The sequence below is a fragment of the Mixophyes fleayi genome, chromosome 1 (genome assembly GCF_038048845.1).
Source record: "Mixophyes fleayi isolate aMixFle1 chromosome 1, aMixFle1.hap1, whole genome shotgun sequence".
Lineage (NCBI taxonomy): Eukaryota > Metazoa > Chordata > Amphibia > Anura > Limnodynastidae > Mixophyes > Mixophyes fleayi.
The window spans coordinates 235,179,545-235,205,571 of record NC_134402.1 but is presented as its reverse complement, the minus strand read 5'-3'; the positions used below and the strand labels follow the sequence as shown (position 1 = coordinate 235,205,571).

Below are 26,027 nucleotides of genomic sequence, written 5' to 3'. Positions count from 1 at the left end.
AGGCTAACCTTCGTACCCCATGTGCATCAAAGAGCATTGGGTGTCCAAGACCCTGTTGCCAGTTCACCGATTGTCCTTCCTTGGACCACTTTCGGTAGATACCAACCACTGTGTAATGAGAACACGCCACAAAACCTGCCGTTTTGAACATGTTCTGACCTAGTCATCACAATTGGGCTCTCGCCAAAGTCGCTCAAAACCTTGTTTGCCCATTTTTACCTCTTCCAACACATCAACTTCAATAACTGACTGTTCCCACCCCTTGACAGGTGCCATTGTAACTAGATAATCAATGTTATTCTATTCACTTCACTTGTCAGTGGTTTTAATGTTGTGGCTGATCAGTGTGTAAATATTTATTATACAAAATGAATGGTATTTACAAACTAGAATGTATACATTAGCACAGGGGTTTGCAAACATTTTCAGATTATGGAACACCATAAATACCATAAATTAAAATATATTCTCAAATTTCATCTGAACTAAAAATATACTATGCTTTACTGAAAGTAACATAAGAGACAAAACTATTATTCAACTGTAGATTCAAAGCTAGTGGTAACACTATAACCAATAACTACAGCAGTGATTTATTAACTGTTTGATCTTAATATTGTCCCAAATTTGTGAAACGACACAGAGATAGGTTTTCGGAACTACCGATTGTTTATTTCCTACATTACCTTGGTGTAGAAAACACATATGAACGGGCTTACATATATATAAAGGTCTTTAAGGTATTTTCACCCCTCCGATATTTACACTATCTTTACCAGTGATTCGATGTATTAACAAATATAACCTAAAGAAACATTTAACCTCCTGCTATTTTCTTCTATATTTGACCTACCATATAAAAACTACAAACTACCAGAATTCTTTTCAGTCATATAAATTGATTAGAATAATACTGCGATAACACGCATAGTCATGTTTATTTAACATGCACCCAACTCGGAGGATCTGGTAAAGAGAACACCAGGTCCCACGACAGGAAGAGGAAAGGGTCGAGGGTCGAGGAAAGCTTTTGAAACGTGTCATTAACAATCGTTGATTAAGGAGCAAATGTTGCTAAGCGGCCATCTTTATTAAGGGCACTATAAGTTCCAGGTGCCGGGAGAACTGTAAAAGGACTTCAAATATGCCTCGAAAATAAGTGATTTCGTTTTATAAATGTTATCGTTTAATATTGATAAATTGGAACATTTGAAGTATATATTTCAACTATTTTTTATATTAACATTGTCTGTTGCCCTTGTTAAAAATGGAGTCGAGTGGTGTCGTGGATTTAGCGTCATCATTACTGGCCGCTCTCATCATTCCTATCTAGCGTTCCCATCCTATTCCGGGGGCTCAAGATGGCGACTCCTGGGGGTACTGCAGGATCGTCCTCGCTGGCCTCTTTATGGAGCGATGTGAATAAAGCTGGACAGAACGGGGACTTCACTCGGGCCCTAAAGTCCATCAATAAGAGTAAGTATTTGTAGCTTTAAATGTGTGGCTGTAATTTCAACCACAACACACTAAGACAGTCTAACAGTGAAAAATCAATAATGTTTTGATGAAATGATATTAATATTTAAAGTGTTAATTGATTTGTGCTCGCCATCTGTTTGCAAATAGCAAAGGTCATTCTAAATGATTATAAAAGTTTAACCTATGAGAATAATGTATCCTACACTGTAAAGTATAACAAAAGTTACTGAAGAGCTCCGTGACCATATAAAAGTATGAGATCTCAGACAGAGTGCTGTTATACAGGTCATTGGACTTTGAGGTGACTTCTAATATTCTTTCTATTTTATAGTATATTTGTAATTCCTTCTAATATACATGTTTCAATTTGACTAAAGAAAATTGCTTGTATGAGTTGATCCTCATATTACGATATGCTGTATTTCATTAAAAGTTATGATCATCATCATCATCATCATATTTTCCTACTCTCCCGGAATTTCTGGGAGGTTTTAAAAGTAGGCAAGTATGACATTTATATAGTGCCAGCAAATTCTGTAGAACTTTATTAATTGGGGACAAACACGGTAATAAAGCAGTACTTGATAATGCAGACAAAGAGGTAAGAAAACCCAGCGCACAAGCCTAAAATCAATGCAGTGTACTCCCCAGAAAATTTTACCAGCTGGGTGGCAGCAAAAAGTAGCTGGGTGGGGGCAATTGCACAAATTAAATGTTGAAATCCATTGATTTAACCTCTAGATTAACATTTTACAGATTAATTCTTCTCTTCTTAGAGGCCCAGTCCTCCGCAGCTTTTTCATAATCAGAGTCTGTAGGATCTGTTCCCTCTAATGAAATCGACATCAGATCATTCAGTGTGCTCTGCTTCTTGCGATTCCTTAAACAGGTTTTAATTCATTTTAGAGTAGAAAATCATGTGCCCAGATACTATACAAATGCTGTTTGGACACCAATAATTTTTTAAGTTGCCAGATGCTGTTTAAACTGTGGCCAAAAAAATGCACAAATGCTGGCTATACACAAGACACCCAAGTAAAAAGCACTGTCTTTAAGGTTTACCAACAAGTGAACTACTGGCAAACGCACACTTTCTTTTATACAGGTTCCCTTCCCCTTACCCCTGAAGTTTGCCCCTGTTGATCGAAAGTTGCGCTGCGTGACTTTCGGCTGCGCAACATGAGTGCCGGGCGGCAAGGGTAATTTTGCTGGGCGCTCAAGGCCAGGGAGAACACTGCTGTGGGACAATGGGGGTTGGGTACATGAGGTTAAGTCTATATATTACATTTCATTCCAGTAGGAGTGCAAAGGTTAAAAGTGATTCATATGTTATATGTTCCAGTCACACAGCATTGTTGGTCAGGGGGCCAAAGGGGTGGTTGTCTTGTGTAAAGGGTAGTAATAGTCTGTGTTCTCCCCAGCACCTATTTCCCAGGTGCTCCACCCGGCTGTTTTTACTTGCCACTCGGCTCTTGGAGCCCAACAAAGTCCTATTATGATTATTGTTTTTCCTATTAGAACAGGCACTATGTGTGTTGGACCACTGACAACCATTCTGGCCAGTCCTGGCAGGTGTGGCCAATAACTTCCAACATTTTCCATTGTTATTGCAAAGGATTACAAATGACCTCACCTGTCTACTTTTTAATGCTACCCGACTAGTGAGATTTTCTAGGGAGAACACTGATAGGGTAACCTATCAGAGGTTAAGAGGGTGGTTGAGGAATGTTATAAGCTTGCCCGCAGAGGTGGGTTTTCAGAGAATGCTTAAAGGTTTGTAGACCAGATGAAAGTCTTATTATGTAAGGGAAGGAGTGGGTGCAGCTTGAAAAGAAGTCCTCACAAAACATTTTGAAAATAGGACATGTCTTACAAATAATATCACCATGCTTGTGCCACAATTCTGTTAAATGGTATCTACTAAAAGGCGCAACGTTTCACAATGGATTTGTGTCTTTATGAAGCCATAGATATGGTGTGATAAAGAGGCAAGCATTACTAAGTTTGAATCCTAAATTATTCCAACACCGTATATATTGTGGAAGACTAATTAATGTCAGCAGTGTTTGAATAATTAATTATTTTAAACTTAAGACGAGTACAAGCTGTTCATGTCACTTGTATTTGTAAACTGATGCTGAGGTTTCCAAAATCAAATCAAATATACTGCATGGACTGCTGCTTCATATTCACAGTGACCCATATAACACTAGTGGGTGGGGCTTTTACAAAGAGGATCTGTAACCTACATAGGATTTTTACATTAAAATACTATGTTGGTGCCAATTAAAGAGCAAGTAAAACCACTTTAAGATTAATATATGTCTAAGTATGCATTACTGAGTTGAGTAATATATCTGAAATAACTGGAGTTCATATACTTTACTAAAAACAGGTCCCATATGTTCTTTGACCCCTGTGCAGCAAGTTGCCATGTTGGGAGTGAAGTTAGTCTTTAACACAACATACACTGTGACTGATACCTTGGAATACATGCTTTGTGAAAACGCAGTGTGTTGACTTGTAGATTTGTACACAGGGGCAGGGTCAGTGATGTCACAGTAACTCAAATGACTGCAGTCTCAGCTTTTTGACCTGTCGACTCCTTTGGATATTGATATTTCCCGAAATATTTGGGAGGAGTTGCAGCTATATTTAATGTAGTGATGAGATAATGCTTTATTTACATTGGCCTTGCTGCAGCAGAATGTCAGATTAATTGACCTTCCTGGTTCATAACCGGAAACCTCAAATTTTGGGTTTAGTTGTCCTTTAACTGGACATGTAACATATTTTCAAATGTGGTATACATTTATTTTTTTGTGGTATCTTGACTATTCCTAGCTGGTGTATGCAAAATTGATGCATAATGGCTGGTTGGATACATAAATATATTCATGTATCCCTACATTATTATTATTAATTTTTATTTATAGGGCGCCACTAGGTGTCTGTGGCGCCGTACAGGGACAAACAAAATTACGATACAAGGTGAGACAGCACAGCACAGTACAGTAAACAATAATCACAGTAACGCAATGAGCTCAACGCTAGGGTAGGGGGAGGGGAGAGTCCGCATACGACGGAGCCCAGAAGGCAGGGCACGGGTGACAGGGAAACTCCCAGAGGGAGCGAGAGGGGATGAGGGGGGGGGGGGGGAAGAGGGTCCTCGAGGAGGAGGGCTGATAGCTGGAGAGCAGAGTTAAAAGTGGTGGAGAGATGACCCTGCTCAAAGGAGCGTACAATCTAAGGGATTGTTCAGTGATTGTACATGTTCAGTGTTTTTCTAGATGTCCTACTAACTGAAAAGGCAGCAAGCTTTCACAGACTGTAAGAAGAGTAGTTGTTCTCGCCAACAGGTAGCCGTGTCAGTGACACAGTTAGCTGTGGGCAGAGCTACCACTTGAATCAATGTAGATAACAGGCGGTAAATTTGATGGGGCCAGGAGATTGGGGAGGGGGGGGTGGGGGGTGCAGCTAAAGAAAGAAGGCCAACTTTGTACAAAAAAAAAAAGAAACTACTAAATTAAAAATGAACACCCCAACTTTTTATTTTACAACTATTTTGTCTGTTAAATCATCTAAAACCTGATGGGCCTTCTGTAATAACAAGCAACCACAAGTGTTGTTTCTTGCCTTTCACAAGTGCACACCTGACAGGTGAGAATACAAATATGTTTAATTTCTCACCGTTCTAATTTCTGTACTGTTTCTTGTACTGTTTAGATTATAAGGGCATTAGACATTCCTTTGAGTTCAGTGATCTCTATAAAAGTCATCTGACTGACTTCTAATATCTGTATATTTTACAGAATATTATACATTATTCTTTATATATTAATGTTTTAATCAATGACCTTTTGCAAGATTTACATAAAAATTTTAAATTTATAATGTTGCTGCTCATACACTTTCGCCTTTACTCTTTTTTTTTTTCTCTCTCGATAATATGATGTTGTGAGAAATTAATCTTTTGGGGTTTATCCCCAAATTAATTGCTTTAAGTTAGCTAGTCCTATTTTGCTTCGCAAAAGCTGTAGATATTTGTGCTTAAAGACCATATTTTTTGTTTACAGTATTGCAGGCGGCAAAGGATGATGTTAAAGCCCTACATTGTAAAGTGGTTTGTCTCATCCAGAATGGAAGCTTTAAGGAAGCCCTTACATTAATTAACAACAATTCTAAAGTGCTTACAAGGTAAGGCCTAATGATATTAATATTAGGACATAAATAAAAGTATTTTTTTCAGAATGCAGCACTCATTTCAGTTCTCAGATTAGCACATGATGTCAGCGACTGCTAAGAGGACACTAATAAAACAGACTTTATGGATAGTTGAACTTGGAATTACCAATAGTTCTATGGATACTAGTCTTCCCGAGTGAAAAAGCTAATTTGGTTTGTTGTATATAAATTATACACAAACACACCTCTATTATGAGTGGACACATTAGAAGACTGCAATTTTTATCCGTAAAATGTGCAAATGCTTACAAAACAGCTTGGGGATAAACCTGTGTTATTACTACAGTTAATGAGGACATCATCCTATGTCCCCAGCTACTTCTAAGTGTGCTCTATCAGCAGCAATATCACAGGATTATAGAATTATGAGACTGGGGGCTATTATTAAATATTGGGACAGGTCTAAGGAGTCCCAGCCACTGTGCTGTTCATGCTTTTCTGGGCATCCTGCATCCACTGCTGCCTATGGGGATGTTGGAGGGGTGTTGGTAGAGGAAAGGTGAATATGTTTAGAGTGGTTTTTTTTCACTGTAGTAATCGGACAATCCATATTTGACCTGCTCTCCCAACTTCAAAACATAATACTAAACTTAATTTTATCAAATAGATGTTGAGGTATAACATTTTTCAAACTGATGTCTCAAGGAATCGGGGACCTGGGATCAAAAATTGCTATTATGGCTGAGCCTATAGAACACACATTTTTAATATTATAGGTAGACCTGTGTTTCTCAGCAGCTGCCCAATACACATTTGCAGTGTGATATATATGTGGTGTAAATTCCATTTAGCCATATAATTTTATTTTAGTCTGTTTTCAATACATCCTCCTGATTATTTTATTTGAAATCCCCCTGAACTCTTGACTGTGTATGCTAAAGTGATATGCTGGGACCAGAGCATGCTTGGAGAGGAAGCAGTAAAAGTGGTACCTTTGTTATGTTAACGATTCATATATTGTTGGGGTTTTTTTTCCTTTCTATTTCTGAAAAGTTTAATTCTTTGTACATGTGGGAGCTCTTTGAAATGTGCTTTTTATGTTTTATTTTTTATCTTTAGTGATATAATATCTTTTGAGAAGGCGTACTGTGAGTACAGGCTAAATAAAATTGAAAATGCTTTGAAAACTATAGAAAATGCTGCACAAAAAACAGAAAAACTAAAGGAACTCCAGGGACAAGTGGTGAGTGTGTATATAAAACAAATTATGTGATTTAAACATGGAATTTTCCACTTTCATTCCTTTTTATCTGTGGTTAAAATCTTGTAACAATTTTGCAATTTACTTTACATGCAAATTTCAGTTGGTCTTGTGACATGCAGAAAATAAGTTACGTCATATGTTAACATTATATATATATATATATATATCTCACAAGATACCATTTTTAAAACAATTTTTACAAGGAACATATTTTCCTCAGCCTATAAAACTATCACGTTGTGACTTCTGCAACCTTCTTTACATTTTGCTGGTATTAGATTATATATCGCACAGCTGAACAATTTCTAAAAACCTAGGCAATCGCCCCTCACGTTTTGGAGTAATTTTTGCAGGGTTTTTTTATGTCTGCACATTGTACATTATTTAGTCCACTTTTGCCTCAACTCCTTCAAATGTTGTGACCTCCACCACAACAACAGTTGGAGTTCATCCAGTGCATTGGTTTCATCAGGAATGCCTGACTGAATTTATTTATATTTTTTTCAGGCCAGATGGGACTTTTTGTAGTTTAGCTTAATTAAATATCTTTTGTTTTTAAGCATGTTTGTATAGGTGAGGAAACAGGTCAAAATCTATAGTCCCTCATTATATATTTCCATAGTTACATTAATGCATTTGGTGTAGCGCAGAAAGTTGCTACAAAATGGACTTGGTTTGTTCTCTTTGATGTAAAGCTGACACGTCAGATGCTTATAAGATTCAGTTACAGGGATCTATTAGTGCTGCCTTGCAGTGGATACCTTCTCTTTTCCTCTCCTCTCCTGCCTTGGATTCCTCATTAGAAACTAATTGCATTTACAGGCAGAGAAACCAAGTGGTGTGGGTGTTAGCCAATATTTGCCTGATTGGCATTTAGTGCCCAGTCATGCTGGAACATTTGTCCACCATCTCTACCATGAGTTTCAGAAACATTTTGCGATATTGCACAGAACACATAACTCTTTCGTGCATATCTAGATTTATAAGAGTAAACTCATAATTCACGTTGTATTTTACATCTTAATAAAAAGTGCAGTCAGTCTTGTTAGGATGTTGTATTTTATTTAAAGATTTATTTTGCAGGAGGAGTTCTAAGTGTTCTCTCTATTTAGGCATTCTTGTACTTACTACATGGAACTTAATAATCAGTTTGTTAGTACACATTATTAATACTGTAATGGGCACACCTATTCTCTCCTCCCTTTCCCTTTGTGCATTTACATGGAGAAAAACAGCATGTATTTGTATGTACCCTTATGGTGGTAGTCAGGCATAGAAACAAAACATTTCTCGGTATACGCCACTTACCCTATATTGCAATATGTGTGGCCTGAAAATGTACATTTGATATCAGCCCGTGTGTGTATCCACCTTCAAAGCACCCCAGTGTAAGACAAAAGTGGCCCAGCTGCTTGGGCCAATGAATGAATAACCGTATTTTGTCTAGTGTGATTTTGTCACCCATATGTGGGTCTTTTGCTGTTTGTTGTGGTGCAGTGCATCTAAGAAATCTGCTCAGATGGCTCAATTGAATATAACGAACAGAACAATAAGAAGACTACTACCCATTATCGGCTGTGGAAACGGGTCGATTCTGACTGCATATTGGCACTGTTGTCCGCTTCCAGACATTACAGAGACCAAACCTCCTTAATTATAACTCAGCTACAGATAGTGCTTTGTATTTAAAAAATCTGCAGGGTATTTGTTTAACCAACAAATAGCAAAAATATTGGAACTGGTTTAGTTGATAGTACTGGATGAAGCAAATTGTAGTGTGGGTAGAGATGAGGTTGAAGATATGGGGCCGGGGGGGGGGGGGGGGGGGGAGCTTGTACTGAGGGTAAGGAATTAAAAAATGTATTATGTAGGCTACGGAGAGCCAATGTAGTGACTGTCAGATATAGAGTAGCAGGAAAAAAATAAAGGTGTGCAGTAGCATTCAGGATAGACTTAGGGGGTAAAGTGGGAGTTAGGAAGGCCAGAGAGAAGAAAGTTACACTATTCAAGGCGAGGGATTATAAGGGAATGAATAAGTGTTTTGGTGACTTCCATGGTGAGAGGGGGTCCGATCTTGGATATATTCCAGAGGTGTATATGGCACGAATTGGAGAGGGACCGAATGCGAGGTTTGAATGAGAGGGAGGAATCTGATGACCTCTAGGCAGCGGACTTGAGGGATAGAGAGAGGGCTGTGGCGAGAGAGCCCTGAAAGAGCGAGGAGGGGAGATAATTATTTCGGTCTTGGAAATACTGACTTTTAAGAAAACTCTGGCACATCCAAGATGAGATGGCTGAGAGACAGCAGGAGACGTGAGACATATGGGAAGGTGAGAGGTCAGGGGAGGAAACATAGATTATGGTGCCCTCAGCATATAGTTGGTACTGGAGACTGATGAGTTCACCAAGGGAGGAGGTGTAGAAGGAGAAGAGCAAGGGGCTAAGAATGGATTCTTTCGGGCACTCCCGACAGGTAAGGGAAGGAGGGGGGTAGGGTCCCCTGTAGAGACTGCAAAGGAGAGGTTGGTGAGATAAGAGGACACTCCAGGAGAAGACCGTGTCACAGAGGCCTATAGATTGAGATGAACAAAAAGGTGCAATGGTAGTAGACAACCAGTTTGAGTTTGAAAGAAAAAGAAGGGAGAGAATGGCGAAAATTAAAGAGTGAGGAAGGGTCAAGGGACATTTTTTTGCATATGGAGGAGCTGACAACATGTTTGAAGGAGGAGGGGAAGGAACTAGAGGGAAAGGTTGTGGAGCTGGGCATTTCTGGGCTGGTAGAGGAAGGGTGCGGACTTCATCTGCAGATAGAAGAGGAGTGACAGAAGAGGATGTGGGTGGGCTAGTGAGAGGGGGTGGAGATAGCGTCCACAGAGAAGGGCGGGATGTGGGACAAGGTTGGTGTGGAGTGAAAAGATGTTGGGGCGTGAAGGGACTGATTGGAGGAGATGCCATGATGTATGGACTCAATTTTGTAGGTGAAGTGGGTAGCAAAGTCGAAATCCGAGACCAAGGAGGGGAGTGGAGGATAGTCTGCAGCAACATGAAGAAAAACCACCAGCCATATCATTTTTGAAAAGAAAAATTGCCTGTCTTTATGTAGTCTAAATATTTTTACTGTATCTAAGTAAATAGCTTCACTATCTTGTTTTTCCTTGTCTTAAGCTGTATAGATTGGAGCGCTATGAAGAATGTTTATCTGTTTATCGAGATATCATTCGTAACTCTCAAGATGACTATGATGAAGAGAGACAAACAAATATGTCTGCTGTGGTGGCTGCTATGAGTATTTGGGGGAAAGAGATGCCAGTAAGTATCTTTTTATATTAAAATGTTTTGTGAGTTTAATACCAATTACTATTTTTTTTCATTTGGCATCTAACCCCCCAAGATTGAAATCTTCATATATGAAGAATGAAGGTTAAATACACTGTTGAGCATTATGCACTGCAATGGGTAATGCGCCCTCTATTAGACCGCTGGAGTCAATTCCACTTTGAAAAATTTCTAAACTTCATATATGCTGTTACTTTTTATTACTTGCTAGTCAGTTATATTTTTTTCATTAAGATCAACAAAATATGAGTGTGTACACACCACTGCAACACATTTAAGGTTCCAGTGAGTTTTCCCTGGAATATTCCGCTGTTTCAGATAATTTGGGGATGAGGTATGATAATTTCCCATTTTTAATTTATATCAATAAAGCGTAATGCACATTTTAATTAAATATATTAGTATCCCAATCATTGAGTGCCCAATGTATACACATTTTCTTTTCTCGTGCGCTGTTCTGGAATATTACATTTGTGCCAAATATTCCACTAAAATATTATTGCATATGTTTTGAGGAAAATATAGAAAGGGTTTAAAATGTCTTTAAAAAAAACTGTACTGTCAAAAAAAATAAGACCACGTCGTTAGAATTAGGCTTACGTCTTTTTTTGTTGTTTTTTTTTTTTAACCTGCTATCCGATATACAATTGCAGCTGTCTCTTTGTTATGTGTATTAAGAAAACAAAAAACCATAAGACATACAGGTTGCAAGGTAGGTTACAGGGGAGAAGTGAATATAACACTTAATGCAGAGTTTTTAATTTGTTTTTGTTTTAACAACCCATGTCAGTTTTGCTATGTTAACAAATACATTTTTTATGGTTTTATAGGAGGACTTTGGCTTGCAGGAGACCTCCTATGAACTTTGCTACAATGCAGCCTGTACTTTAATAGGTCAGGGCAAGCTGAGCGAAGCAGTGAAAAAGCTGCAAGAATCAGAAAGTAAGCAAACCTTTGCATGCTTTCCAACCTGCAGGCACATCTGTTATGTTTCACCTATTCTTTTCAGTCTCCTTAGCTTTCCACTCAGCGTTTTGTGATGGTGTCTGAATAGAACTTTGACTGTGACCACAAATGGCTTTTTCCTATGCTTTCATAGTATTACAAGAGTAACACTGGAGGGCTGATGTGTGTATGAAATTTCATTGTAATGTAACCCTCCTTGCCCCCCCCCCCCCCCCCCCCAATAAAACCTAGCAAATCCCACACACCTTCTTGGCACTCCTATTACAGGCCACACACTGCTTGTAGAACATGAACCACCTTCTCTTTCTGCAATCATTGTTTTATTACCATAGTCCTAAAAACAATGATTGTCCATAATGGCAACATTAGTGGAGTAGAGCGAAAACTTATCCTAGCACTATCCGAGGTGATTCTTGTCAATTGCAGAGCATGGCTGGGGACCTGAGTGTTATGAGAGGGTAAAGAAACAGATTACAGGCCTGGAGACAATGTTCTCACTTTGACTCACGAGAACAATGTGCCTGGCTATACTAACTGCCTTTTGCTGTTGTGCCAGTGTATTTGAAGCCTTAATGAGCATCCTAGTTGCTAATCTTATTTGCTTAAGTTCAGCTCAGAATAATTATGTTTCTGTTAATTGATTTAATACTTGAATTTGTCTTTACTGAACAGTGTTCGGGATGGACAAAAAAATTGACTTGGGTGTAGATTTACTAAAGCTTCTAAGAAAGAAATGTGGAGGTGTTGCCCATAACAACCAACCAGATTCTAGCTATAATATGGTGATGGGCAACCTAATATACTTTAAGGGCCACACATGCTTCCCTTCAGTGTCCAAATGCCACACATTACCATTAATGTCAAAACCTCTTCAGTACCCCCACATTACTCATCCCAAAATTCCATCACATGCTCCAAAATATCACCACATGCTCTCAGACCACCACTTGTGACAAAATGCCCCAACATGTATTCCGAAACTCCCCTACATATATTGTCTCATCTTTACACAAACATCAGGTAATCCGCAAAAATAATTCAAAATTACCCACTGGATGCTGTCAAATTTCTATGAAAGTCAATATCGTGTCATTTGTAATTGATTTTAACCAATGAGTAGAAAGTCTCGCCAGCAGGATTTTACAACAGTTTCACTTAATTTGACTTAATTATCAAGCAGTTTTAAAAACAAACAGAAAGAAAACAATTTGTACAAAATATTTCCATTATGCAATTTTCTTGCTCTCAGGATAGAAGAAAGGACACCACCTAATTTATATGAATACCCATTTACCGCTTTCATATGTATAAATGGATAGCTGACATCTTAAAGTAAATCCTTTTTTTTTTCATGTTATCTATAACCTTGTGTGTGTATATGTGTATATATGTGTATATATGTATGTGTATATATATATGTGTATACATATATGTGTGTATATATATATATATATATATATATATATATAAAAAAAAAAAACAGGGATACTCTGCACTCTCCAAACACATAATTAATGCTGTACCAAGTACTGTTCTATAGTAAAAACAGGGAATGTTAGTTCCACATATTGCAATTTATGTTTAAGCTGACCAACTCACGCCAAAGTCTTCCCATTCTGGTCAGTCCTAACATGATCAAATGCTATGCTATTTTATCTGGGCTTAAGGCTTACCTGCACACAGCTTTTAAAGGCAAGTCTTTCCCTAGCACTAGCAGCCATGGGAGACCTGGGACTCACCTGACACAAGTTGGAATTAATGAATGTATAGAATGGGGTTCAAGAGTCATGGGACTTACATTGTATAAACAAAAACAGACATGGGTCCTCTGCACTCACCATGTACAGACTGGGGTGCAAGAGGGGGTTGCCCACATTGTATAGACAAGAAAACAGGGATACTCTGCACTCTCCAAACACATAATTAATGACCTATGTCTGTTTTTGTATGTGTGTGTGTATATATATAATATATATATATATATATATATATATATATATATATATATAATTTTCTTTCCTGTTTTTACAGAACTCTGCAGACAATCCATTTCAGAAGACACAGTGAGTATATATTTTTTAAACTGCTGCTTTATTTGCGTTTTGTTTTATATCTGCTATAATGGACCACAGCATAGGACTTGCAACATTTATTTCATATACTACAGGGTATATGCAATATGATCACTTACTACGATACCTCAACATTGCAAAGTTCTCCTCGCACCTCTTTAAATTGCACCGGAGTATCTTTGTCACCTTTCTGGAGGCACTATGCGGCTAATTGAATTCACCCCTATATGTTTTAGCATCTGTGCACATTGAGTATACAGATAGAAGTCTTAAAATGCATAATATGCTTTTTCAACCTGTTTTGACATGCAATTTACATGCAAAAAAAAAAAAGCCTAAAAGTATTTTAATACCTGGGAGATGAGAGCGTAACATCACATCATTTTTTTGCTTTAAACGCCCATGTATGCACATACCCATGTTTGTATTTCCAGTCAAGAAATAAAAATACACAAGAACCAATTAGTTTGTGGTATTCTTGTACTTTTATACAAACATGAGGTCACTTGTACAAAATGAAAGCAATTTAAATGTCTGAGGGGACACATACACTTTGGGAAGTGATTTATTTCTGCTGCGCAGTCCTTATACTGCTATTATGTGTTCTCAGGACTTGACAGAAGAAGACATAGAGGCTGAATTGGCCATAATCCACGGTCAGATGGCCTATGTCATGCAGCTACAAGGCTCCATAGATGATGCTCTTCAGCTTTACAACCAAATCATAAAGTTAAAGTAAGGCCTTAAATACAAGAAAACTCTTCTTCCACTTGTTACATTTGTATTCCACTTAATGATCTGTTTTCTTATAGGCCCACTGATGTTGGTTTGTTGGCTGTTGTGGCAAATAACATCATAACAATTAACAAGGTATGTATAACTGTATATTCTTTAAAGTGATTTAAATACACATCTAGAGATGCTTTTTTGTTTAACAACAAATATGTGGGGTGAAGTTTATCATTCAGTTTCTTTTTTTTTTTTATTAAGGACCAAAATGTGTTTGACTCAAAGAAGAAAGTGAAGCTTACAAATGCTGAGGGAGTGGAACATAAGCTGGCTAAGCAACAACTCCAAGCTATTGAATTTAATAAGGCTTTGCTATCCATGTATACAAATCAGGTATGCTTTCTAGAATGACTGGATGCTGAATGTGTTAAGCAAGGAGTGCATTATGTATATATACTTTAATATCTAATTGATGTTTCCTTATCAGTAAATTGGTGAGATCACCCCTGGTTTGAGAAGCATAGGAGCATTTACAATATCTAGATTCAATGTTATGTTTGGCATTAAGGGAAGCTAGATTCATCACTACGCAGCAACTTGTTCCATAAACAGAGCAAACTGTATTATTAATTATTTTTTTTTTGTTACGAGTTGTTTTTTTTTTTTTATGGGGCAGCAAATGTCAAACACTGCTTAATATACTGCAACAACATACCACTCAACTGTCCCTTTCCAGTTTACGGTCTTTTTTTTTTTTTTTTTCTAAAATTTTTTTATTTTGACTATATGAAATAGCGACTACAGCAGGTGGAACCAGTCTACAGGTCCAGTTATTGAAACATAAGATGAGCCAGTATTATGCTGCTTTGCTATTGCTAAACTGGTCCGTGCTGTTGCACTACAGCTATAGGACTCCCTGCAGCTTATGCTCCATGAAAGTCTGTTTGGCTCTTCATGGGTATGGAGTAATTTTCACTTTACTTCAATGCTTGCCTTAACCTCATTAACTTTTCTGTATACTAAGTAATCACACTTTCATATTGATTATTGCAAAAGTAGGTACATTCACAAGCTTGCAGCGGAAGAAGCTCTGCCTTGTCGCCTATTACAAAGTTTTTATTATTTTGTCTTGTATCACTTTGGTGCATTCTTTGCTGTGAGTACAGGTGATTAAACCGAGAGAACCCCATTTCAAAGTAGGGGGAGCAGATTCTTAAAGATATCTCCTAATAGTTGTTGTTGTTTTCACAATGTATTATTTTCCGTGCTAATTAGTAATAGTAGATCACTAACTTTAATGTATGTATTTTACACAACAGGCAGAGCAATGTAGAAAGCTGTCCACCAGTTTACAGGCTCAGAACCCCGAACATATGCTTCCTGTGCTCATTCAGGCTGCCCAGCTGTGTCGTGAGAAGCAGCATTCAAAAGCTATAGACCTGTTACAGGTAAAAGTTGCAGAAGATCATGTACTAGTTATTAAACTAAAGCCATTTGAATGTGGAAAACCTTTCAACTCATTGGTTCTCTTTAAGAATTACATTTGCATTTTTTTTTTGTTACCAAGTTGGTGAGCTTATTTCTCCAAAACCTTTTTGTGTGTGGGTTCTTCACCACCCCTGAATTAATGATTAATAAAGAACAAGAGATCAATTTGGATTATATTGGTTGTGTGTTTAATTTCGCAGGAATTTGCAGATCAGCATCCGAGTACTGCACCCCAAATCAAACTAACAATGGCACAGTTGAAACTTGTACAAGGTTTGTTAGTCACTTACTATATAAACAAGAAAATAATGTCTCTTTGGTTTAAAATAGTTACTCAAACAGCCTAACCAGTTAAGTTCCAAATAATTTATTTTCAGGTAATGTTACAAAGGCTTGTATGATAATGAAGAGCATTCAAGAAATGGCGCATAGACCTGGCATGGTAAGTGAATAGTAAATGATGATTTGTGGTTGTATTGTTTGCCACCCAACAGATCTGTTCACAGAAACAAACTACTCACCGGTACTAAGCTTTTACAAGTTTGAACACACAAATATTTGTATTTGTGTTAATAATTTTAAGTCTGCCTGGCCCTTTCCTTACCAGTCAAGTCTCTGAGGATTGCATTTTGCCATGAAAACAACCTTTTAAAGAACACTCTATAATATCCGTTAGCTGGGAAGCTGTTTTAAAATAATGATCAAGCCTGTATGTAGCCACCAAGTTGTGTGGTGTTGATGAAGTGGATCATGTTAAGCTTACAAGTTATTTAAGAACGTACTATTTAAAAACAGCATCCCTGTTCTCCCCAGCACCTATTTCCTGGGTGCTCTACCCGACTGTTTTTAATTGCAACCCGGCTCTTGGAGCCCCACAGAGTCCTATTATGATAGAATAAACCACTGTTTTTTCTATTAGAACAGGCACTATGTGAGCACTACAGCCAGCAGTGTATGTTAGTCCACTGACCACCAGTCTGCCCAGTCCTGGCAGGTGTGGGCAATAACCGCCAACATTTTTCAATATTATTTATTACAACTGCACCCACCCAGTAACTTTTTGTAGGGTGGGTGTAATATGTATATGTGTATGTGTATGTGTATATATATATATATATTTATATTTATTATAGGTTGTTTTTTTTTTTTGTTTTTTTAACCTGTATCAATGCCTTTGTTGCTTGTGTGTGTTTGCAATTCATCACTGTAATGTTTGTATTCAGTTTCTGCCTTTTCTTAAAACCGCTTTCATTCTATTGCTATACAAAATGTGCAGGTGTCTGCATTAGTTACTATGCACAGCCATGATGAGGATATTGACAGTGCCATAGAAGTATTCAACCAAGCGATCATCTGGTACCAAGAAAACCAAGTAGGTGATTTGTACATTTATTTTAGTCATTCTAGGGGGAGAATTCAATTCCCACCAGAATACCACCACGGTAAACCTGGGGAGCTGCGGGCAAACAGCCAGCATTGAAATCACTGTAATTACGCGCACTATTACCATAATATCAGCAATAGCGCACAGGCCGTGTTACTTTTTACAGTAACGCAGCCAATTGAATTCCCCCCCTACATGTAAAATCTATATCTGTGGAACTCCTCTCTGGTTCACACACTTGTCTCCCTGCAAAAGTGTATTGCCAAGGATTAATAAGGCCATAACATGATATTTAGAAAGTGTGCTGGTTGGGTATGTTGGGTGAGATAAAAGAAATATTTGTTTTATAACCAATATTTTTTTTGTTTTGATAGAACAGATCTACTATGCAAATTTTAAACTACACTACACATTTATGGAGCAGAACTCTATAAATCCACAAACCAGTTTTTTGGGGGGGAAAATGTAATCTATGTACCTCTGTTTTTTCTCTCCACAGCCAAATTCTCCAACACACTTGTACTTAATAAGAGAAGCTTCCAACTTCAAACTAAAACATGGACGGAAGAAGGAGGCAATAAACGACCTTGAGCAACTATGGAAGTGGGTGCTTGTTATATTTTCTGTTGCATGTCTGTTATCACATGACTAAATGAAGCATTGTACTCATCATTCTCTCATTTGATTACAGACAGAATCCCAGGGATATTCATACTTTGGCTCAGCTCATCTCTGCATATTCCATTGTGGATGCTAACAAAGCAAAAGTGTATCCTTTTTTCACTTTTTTCCTCCCTGTTTGCATGCAGTATTTCTATAGCAGTCAAGCAACCCTTTTCATATTTGATAATAACCACATATAGCGGTGTGCTGGGAGATCTCTGTGTGTGTGTTCCTTTTAGGATAACCCCACCCTTTCAAGCACCTGCTTTAGCCTATAAATTGATTGAGCAACTTCCATTTCTTTATTTGTCTGAGAGGCATGTTGGTGTCAGTAGCTGAGGGGGAGTGCTGACATGGGATTGCTATTTGGAGGCTTCTGGAGTACCTCTTTGGTAAGTTAGCTCTCAATTTAAACACACATATGTATGGCCCAAATATATGGGACTCTCATTGTTTAGAGTTAGGACCACCCTATTAGCAAAAGCGCTGTGGAGTGGCGGGTGGCGTTACATACATTTGCAAATGTGTGCAACTAAGACTTTTGCATTTTTATCTACAGTAGAAATAGCAGATCTGTTGCTGGCTACAGCAGCGCGCTGGGGGATCTCTCTGTGCAATAACCACATATAGTGCAGGAATCATTAAAGCTGTACACGTTCGTTTTCTTACATCAGAAATTCAGTCTTAGTGAACATTTGCCCTCTTCTGACACTATGCATTTGAAAGTGGATGTGGATGCCTTGGAAAATTCCACTGGAGCTACGTTTATCCGGAAAAAGGCTGCTAAAGTGGCTGGGGAGCAAACCAAAGAACAAGGGTATGTTAGAATTGCCATGAGACTTCACAGAAGCTGCATACAGTGATTTTGTCCCCTCTTTTGTAGGGAAAATGAATACAATTGTGAAGTAAAACACTTGGTCACTGGTTACATAAAATAGTGAACTTGCATATTTACAATTATTAATACAAATGAAAGCCAGCTAGATGACATTGCATTAGGTTTATCTAAAACCTACATAAGTGGGTTTGTAAAGGTGGTGTAGAATTCCTTGTACTGCTTTGTATATTTTGGTAGACACTAACTCAGACTGGAAGCCATCCACTGTATTTCACTTAAAGAAAATAATCTTTTGTTAACATATAGCTTCGTTAATAACATACATCACATTAGATTTGCAGTCATGTATTTACACAAGGACCTCTATTGTGACAAACAAAAAGTGTACCGTTTTATATCATGTCCCAATAACCTTTTTAGGAATGTGCATTTTCAGTATCTATAGTCTTTGGAGAACCTGATATTTTTAATTTGTATACATTTTAAGAGTTGGACTAATTGCGTAAAAGTAGCTATGGGGAAAATTATAAAGTGTAGTTTTTGTCACAACCAGAACATACAAACTCCACACGGATAGTGCCCATGTGGGAATCCAAGTCCCCTGCTCTGTGAGGCAGCCATGCTAACCACTCTAGTGCACTGTGCTATCCATACAATGTCAATATTCTTTACTCCTGGCGCTGCATATTACACTTCAAAAAATTCCAATGTGCACTAAATAAATATTTATTCTCAATGAGAAGTCTAATCATTTCAATAAAAACAATAGCATAATTATGCTACAATGTTTTCTGTTGTCCATACAAGCCACACAAATCAATATCCACCCACATTAGCAAATTGTAGTCAGGTCTCTACAAAGTGGTCATTCTGGCAGCAAACTAGTCATATGTCGGCCACTTTTTAATATCTGGTTGTAATGCACCAGCTAACTGTGTACTTAAATTCAGACATAAATGCCTTATTTTAATAGTATGAAAAGCAATGGAAATTTGAATGCATTACTTTGGTTTTTCTCTTTATGGTGGACAGACAAGTGGAACTTAAGAAAAAGAAGAAGAAAAAAAAAGGTATGTTATATGATGGTCATGGTTTTTGCATTATTTTCTATCTTTTTTTTTTTTTAAAAAAAAAAAAACATAAGGTCCATATAATTTCAATATTCCACTGCTTTCCAGTTGATCTTTTACCGCTGCTAACCAGACAAGCTGTTCTATACCCACAAATAGAATGATGATTATAGTTGGTTGCATAAACAGCAATTCTGTGAGGTCCACAAGTTCTGCAGACAACCTGATTTCATGTTGGGCATAGCAATTATTCTACTTGTTAGCAGGCTATGCCTCCATGAAGCTAGCTTCCCAAGACTCGCTTAAATACAATGTATGGTACCATATGTGGTAGCGCACTATAGCATTTTAGTCCACACTAGCTTCACAATAAGCACAAGAATCTATGGTTAGGCAAGTTTTGAATTTTTTGGTCGAGATAAATTTGTGAAAGTATCTATGGTAATAGAAAATGGAGTGCTCACTATTTTACACTCTCCACCCCTTTCACTACAACTGTCTGTTACTTACAGGCATATTCTTTTAGCAAATGTGTATTGAAATGTGCTTCATTATGTTTTTGTTGTGCCATCATTCCTAAATTGCCACTTCTTGTTTGTGCTCTAAGCTGGTAGTATGAAGCGTGAACACTGACTGTATAAACATATAGCAATTACTATATTTATTTGAGTCTTTACTTTGCTTATATAGGAAAACTACCCAAGAATTATGATCCCAAAGTTACTCCAGATCCAGAACGATGGCTTCCCATGCGAGAACGATCATACTACCGTGGTAAAAAGAAGGGGAAGAAGAAGGAACAGATTGGCAAAGGGACCCAGGGAGCCACAGCAGCTGCAACAGCTGAATTGTAAGTAGGCCATATGGGGCATATTCGATTCCCCGCATTGTTCTTTAGAACAACACGGGCCTGCGCATTCTTACCATTACTACGGTAATAGGTTCGCATTATTGCCATTGGTATGGTAATTTCAATGCTGATTTTTGCTTGCGGCTCAGAGCTGCAAGCAAAAATTTGTGTTTAAATTACCGTACTAATGGTAATAATGCGCGCCCCGCGTTCTTTGGAATTAGGAATTGAACCCTGTGGTGTTTTCTCAAATTAGTGTTATAACAAATGTTTGCAGTCACATGATTGTGAAACTCACTGTTAAAATTGACATCAGCTATATCATATAAAGCAATGATCGCCAACATCTCATTTTTGGAGCATTGTACTTGCGGCCCTCCAACCTTCAAAAGGTCCGCACAGAGGAAGTAGGGTGAGTATGCTATACTTCTTCCTCCATCCTCCAGCGTGAACTCTGAGGTCACGTAACGTGGAAGTCGGTTGCTGCCGCACTGCCTTATTCTTTGCTTTGCCTGTTGCCCACCATACATAGACAGGTCTAGAGTGATGGTTACGGAAAACTGTTAGGGTTACGTATTAATCTGTACATATATTTCTGTACTGGAACCACTTATAAAACATTCTGTGGCAGATTCAATTCAGCGTGAGGTACCGCTGAACATCGCCTTGTTGTTCAGATGCGCATTTTAATGGTTGGTACAGTAAGAAATCTCTGCTCATATTTCTGCACACCTCTATGGGACGTGAGGGAAAATGAGCGTAGAGATCTGTAAAATCTCAAACGCAACGTGTCTCCAGACTGTTCCGGAGGCCCATTGCTTCTAGTTTTAGTTTTCTCTTTCTTACTGGTTGTGTGGTGGAAAAACACCAGTAATCAATTTTTGTAAGTGATCCAAATGATCATTTTATTAATGTAAACCTAATATAAAATATGTTTTGGTGCCATCAGTTATATCTTTTTAAGTTTGCTTCCCTCTGTATCAGTAAGCAGCAGTGTGTGTATATATATGGCTTTGAAATAATTTGCTTACACATGTATTAAAAACATATGCAGTACATCATATATTTCAGATTTCTATAACACACTTGTTTTGTGCTAGAAAGTAAACAAGAACTTCTTGGGACTAGTGTTGGGCAACAGTAGCCCCATCAGTCTTCACCTGCAACCCCCTTGTTTATGCCTTGTGACCTCAATTTGTCACACTTTATATACATAATAATAAACCTCTGACTTAATTGATACGATGACAGGTACAGTGCATAATAAATGCTATGAGTTTGATTGCTGTGACAATGACCACCTAATATAGGCATATAAGAAGACTGCAAAACCACAAATAAGCCTACAAATAAAACCTACCATCTGTACTGAGATTGTATGGGTATAGACTTATCTGCACACCTATATAAAAAACAAATGACCTACATTTTACCTTTTGCTTGCTTAGGTAGTACAAGATGATTTCTTTATCATAGATTGTTGACTGACTGCTTTTCTGTATACCATTTATAATATTTTAGTGATGCAAGTAAAACGGCCAGCAGTCCCCCAACATCTCCAAGACCAGGCATGGCAGCGACAAATGCCCCTTCATCCTCTACCAGCAATGTCATACCCCCTCGACACCAGAAACCAATGGGAGCTGCTGGCACAAAGAAAAAGCAGCAACAAAAGAAAAAGAAAGGAGGAAAAGGCAGTTGGTGATGTCAGTCTCAATCCGGTTAGCAGACAAGGTGGTGTACACACCAGCTGCATTGAACAACGGCATCCGACTATAAATAATGTCTTACCATGTGCTGTCTGATGCACCCACATTTTTATCAAGTTTAAAAAGGCGATTACTCTTTGAAAGAGAATTCAGATGAGTTTCAATTTGCAACGGTCATCAACATTATAAGAATTGCTGCTCTCCCTGTTTGTGTGTGTGTGTCCCCCTGCCCCTCCCCTTTCAATCGCGCCTCTTCATTTTGGTTTTACTTTTCATCCATTATTCCTCCAGTCATGGTATTTGTTAGAAACACTTTCTGTCACAAAGTCTTTTCAGCTGTACAAGACTGTGATCATTAATTTAATTGTTCATTAAAGAAATCTCTGCCAATGTTTTTGTTTGTTTGAGCTTTACAATGTTTGATTAATTACCCCTGGATATGGACCTTTTTTTTTTTTTTTTTTAAATATCCTACTTGCAATACTTGAACATTATATACTTTTATTTTATTTAAAGATGCTAGTAACATTCTATGTGTATTGGCAAAGCTGAACATGGACTGTCAGTTACTGCTTGCGGGTCTTTATGTGTTATGAAACCATTTTATATTGCGTTTTGTACTTCTGTGTCGCCCTTTTGTATTTTAATGTCTCCACCACAAGAAAGCATGGTATGTATTTACTGAACAAAAAGAAAGTTGTCAGCGCTTATCCCTTAAACTGCATATCTGTGTGTGTCTAGCAAAATGAAAACATGAGGTATTAGTTCATGTTTTGAACAAAAGACTTAAGCCTGCATCCAAACGTCAAGGGTACCTCATTATATGCAGGTCCTACACTGACCTATATGCTTTAAACATTATTAAAATGCAGTTAAAATCAGATGCACTCACCTCCCAGGTATAGGGGTTTACATCTAGCAAAGGCTGGCTTGTGAGCCACACCCAAATGTGCCTTAAATAGGCTTGATGGACATTTTTCTAGACACACAGATATGCAGTTTAAAGAATAAGCGCTGACAACTTTCTTTTTGTTTTGTATACATATATGGGCATTTATATTGCCACGTAGCTGGTACCACATACAATATGGGATATACTGAGCGCGGGCTTATTGCCAAGCAGCTGGTACCATATATAATGTGGGATATACCGAGAGCAGGCTTATTTTTCTCTGGTTATGATTTACTGAGCATAGTGACCTGGGATTTCCTGCGCCAAAGGAAAACCCAGGAAAGTGCAGGAGGGGAGAGTTGGACCAAGACTTGTATCATTTTGCACACATATTACATATATTTTATTGCTGCCTATCCATTATTCTGATGGCTTATTTATTTTTTACATTTGAAAGCAACTTATGTTACTAAGTACCTTTCCCAGCTAAATGGAGAAGTGCATTTGGCAGTATTTTGTGATAGTTTTGCATGTCCTCCTGAGACTTTATTTTTCCCGCTGATGGCCACTGTGGTAGCCACACACAAATGCATAACCATGCCCTAGTTCCATATGGTCTCTCACTGTGTGTCACTATGGGTACTTTGGCATACTGCAGTTTCTGATTGGAAGTGCCTGTGTGACACTAGTTATGATGGGGGTATTAGAAGAAACCAAAAACCTGAATAATTTAGTGAAAGACTTTTTAAAACGTAAGGTATACACGTGTATAGCTAAATTATGTGACTGGAAAAAAGCTACCTACTTAAAAGGCTTATACTTTTAATTGGACCCATTTGTCAGAGAAGCGTATTTGCTGGTGCACTCACCATCTACATTGCCTATAGAATAATTACCTTTTTGTCACGTTACACTTTGGAAAGCTAAAGAAATAAAGTCGACCTTTTTCCAGTTTTATTTACACATTTCTCCTTACAATAAATGGAGAAATAAAAAGGCAACAGTTCTGAAAATTAATAAAAAAATGAAAAACTAGAATAACAGAGTTGGAAAAGTGATAATTCCCCTGGAATACTTTGGAGAGGCAATTTTTGCTGTAATTACAGCAATCAATCCGTTTGAATATGTCTATACCAGCTTCATGCACCTATATTGGGGAATATTTGTCCTTTCTTCCTTGCAGAGTTGATCAAGTTCAGCCAAATTTGGTGGTGATGGACTGCTCCAATTGGACTGCTCTACAAGATTTTCTATCTGATTTAAGTCAGAAATCTGAATTGGCTAGTCAAGGACACTTACCTTCCTATCCACAGTGTTGTTTTCTTGGCGGTATGTTTAGGGTTGTCGTGCTGGACGGTGAACCACCTGCCAATCTTCTGTCTAGCAGAGGGACACAGATTTTCTTCAGGAATTTGGGTGTTGTTGGCAGCATCCATCTTCCCTTCAGTCCTGACCAATCGCCCAGTCCCTGCTGAAGAGAAACGCCCCACAACATAATGTTGCTACTACCATGCTTCACAGTAGGTTTGGTGTGTTTTGGGTGGTGTGCTGTGTTTGGTTTGCACCATAGCTCAGTCCAAAAAGTTATTTCTTGGTCTCGTCTGACAATTCAACAGTTTGCCACATAGCATCAGAAACTTCCAAGAGACTGAGTGGGGCATTTTTTCAGATTAGGCAACTTTCTTGCCACCTTGCCATACAGGGCAGCTTTGTGAGATAGTGATCACATGCATAGACCATCCAATCTCAGCCATAAAAACTTGTAAGTCCTTCATAACTGCCGTTTGCCTCCTGGTAGCTTCTCTGATCAATATCCTCCTGGTTCTATCATTCGAATTGGAGGGACAGCCCAATATAGACACTGTGTTGGTGGTGCCATACACTTTCCACTTCCCTATAATACTTTGCAAGGTACAGAGGGAGAGTAAAAGCCGTTGATATCTTTTTGTATCCTCCTAACTTGTTTTTTTTCCCACAGAATATGATTTCTATAGGCACTGTATATCCCGAAGACCCCCTGAACATTATATTAAAAGTGTAAAATAAACACACTATTTTAAAATAAAGTTTTATTGAATAAAACACTACAGTTCACCACTTTATTGAATATAAAATATTTTTCATCTGTTTGAGTCCAAATGGGGATTGGGAAGTGTCACCTGCACACTATTGCTGACTGCCACAACAATGAACATGTTCCAGAGAGGCATAATTCTCAGCAGCCAATCTCAAAATCTTAGTGTTTATTATACTGGGACCAATAAACTAGCAAAGTTGCTACTCCTGTGGTATAAATCTTGTTAATTCACCTGAACCCTACAGCCAAGAGGCTGGGAATGTCCCACCTGATTTTTAACACAGAGTTGGTAGTCTCTGAGAGATTGACAAACTTATTTATGCCTCCCCTTTCATAGAGGTACCATTTCTGTTCGAATTAGCTTGAAGTGGCTTTTTACTATGGCATGGGCAACCCATGATTGTGGTCTCCTGTGGAAACAAACACAGGCTGTCTTATGATTTTGAGTAAGGGCGCTCTGCATATTTTTAAAATTCCAAACAAATAGAAAGTAAGGTGCGCCCGGGGAACAAACTACAATAATTGAATAATATTAAAATATTTGAGAGATATATATATATATATATATATATATATATATATATATATGAGAAAGATGGTGGACCTTGTCTTACATACCAAATAAAACTTTATTTTGGCCAATACTAAAAAATATTAATAATATGAATATATATATTTATATCTCAGAATGATTATTCAAAATAATGCATAAAATGGTGACTCCATAAAAGGATGATAGTATGTGTGCCTGATTTGAGCAGAAGCAAACTTTGTTCAAATATGAAATGTCTATTGATGAAATCTTCAATATAGAGACTGACACAACTGTAAATGAAACTGTGTGGCCAGTACACTTTGTAAATAGTGATGTAATATCCTGGATGTACATACAGTCTACCAGGAATGACAATCATAAATGTAGGACCAAATAAATAGATGGCAGTGAAGAAATATAAAACTCTCACCCAAGAAATAGCACGCATATATAGTGTGCCCCCTTAAGTCTTGTTTTGATGGTATGGGGT

The 26,027-nt window shown here is 37.9% G+C and overlaps 1 protein-coding gene across 1 annotated transcript; it reads left to right on the top strand.

Moving 5' to 3' along the window:
* Nucleotides 1–1,313: 1,313 nt before the first annotated feature.
* Nucleotides 1,314–22,423, top strand: LOC142151875 (signal recognition particle subunit SRP72-like). Its single transcript, XM_075207946.1, has 19 exons — nt 1,314–1,476; nt 5,556–5,676; nt 6,784–6,907; nt 10,094–10,237; nt 11,095–11,206; nt 13,262–13,293; nt 13,913–14,037; nt 14,115–14,172; nt 14,293–14,424; nt 15,351–15,479; nt 15,720–15,792; nt 15,897–15,961; nt 16,796–16,891; nt 17,403–17,506; nt 17,595–17,672; nt 18,249–18,383; nt 19,437–19,474; nt 20,165–20,324; nt 21,846–22,423. Exons 1-19 carry the CDS (start codon nt 1,362–1,364, stop codon nt 22,027–22,029), a joined length of 2,025 nt encoding a protein of 674 aa, XP_075064047.1. The 5' UTR covers nt 1,314–1,361; the 3' UTR covers nt 22,030–22,423.
* The last annotated feature ends 3,604 nt before the right edge of the window (nt 22,424–26,027 follow it).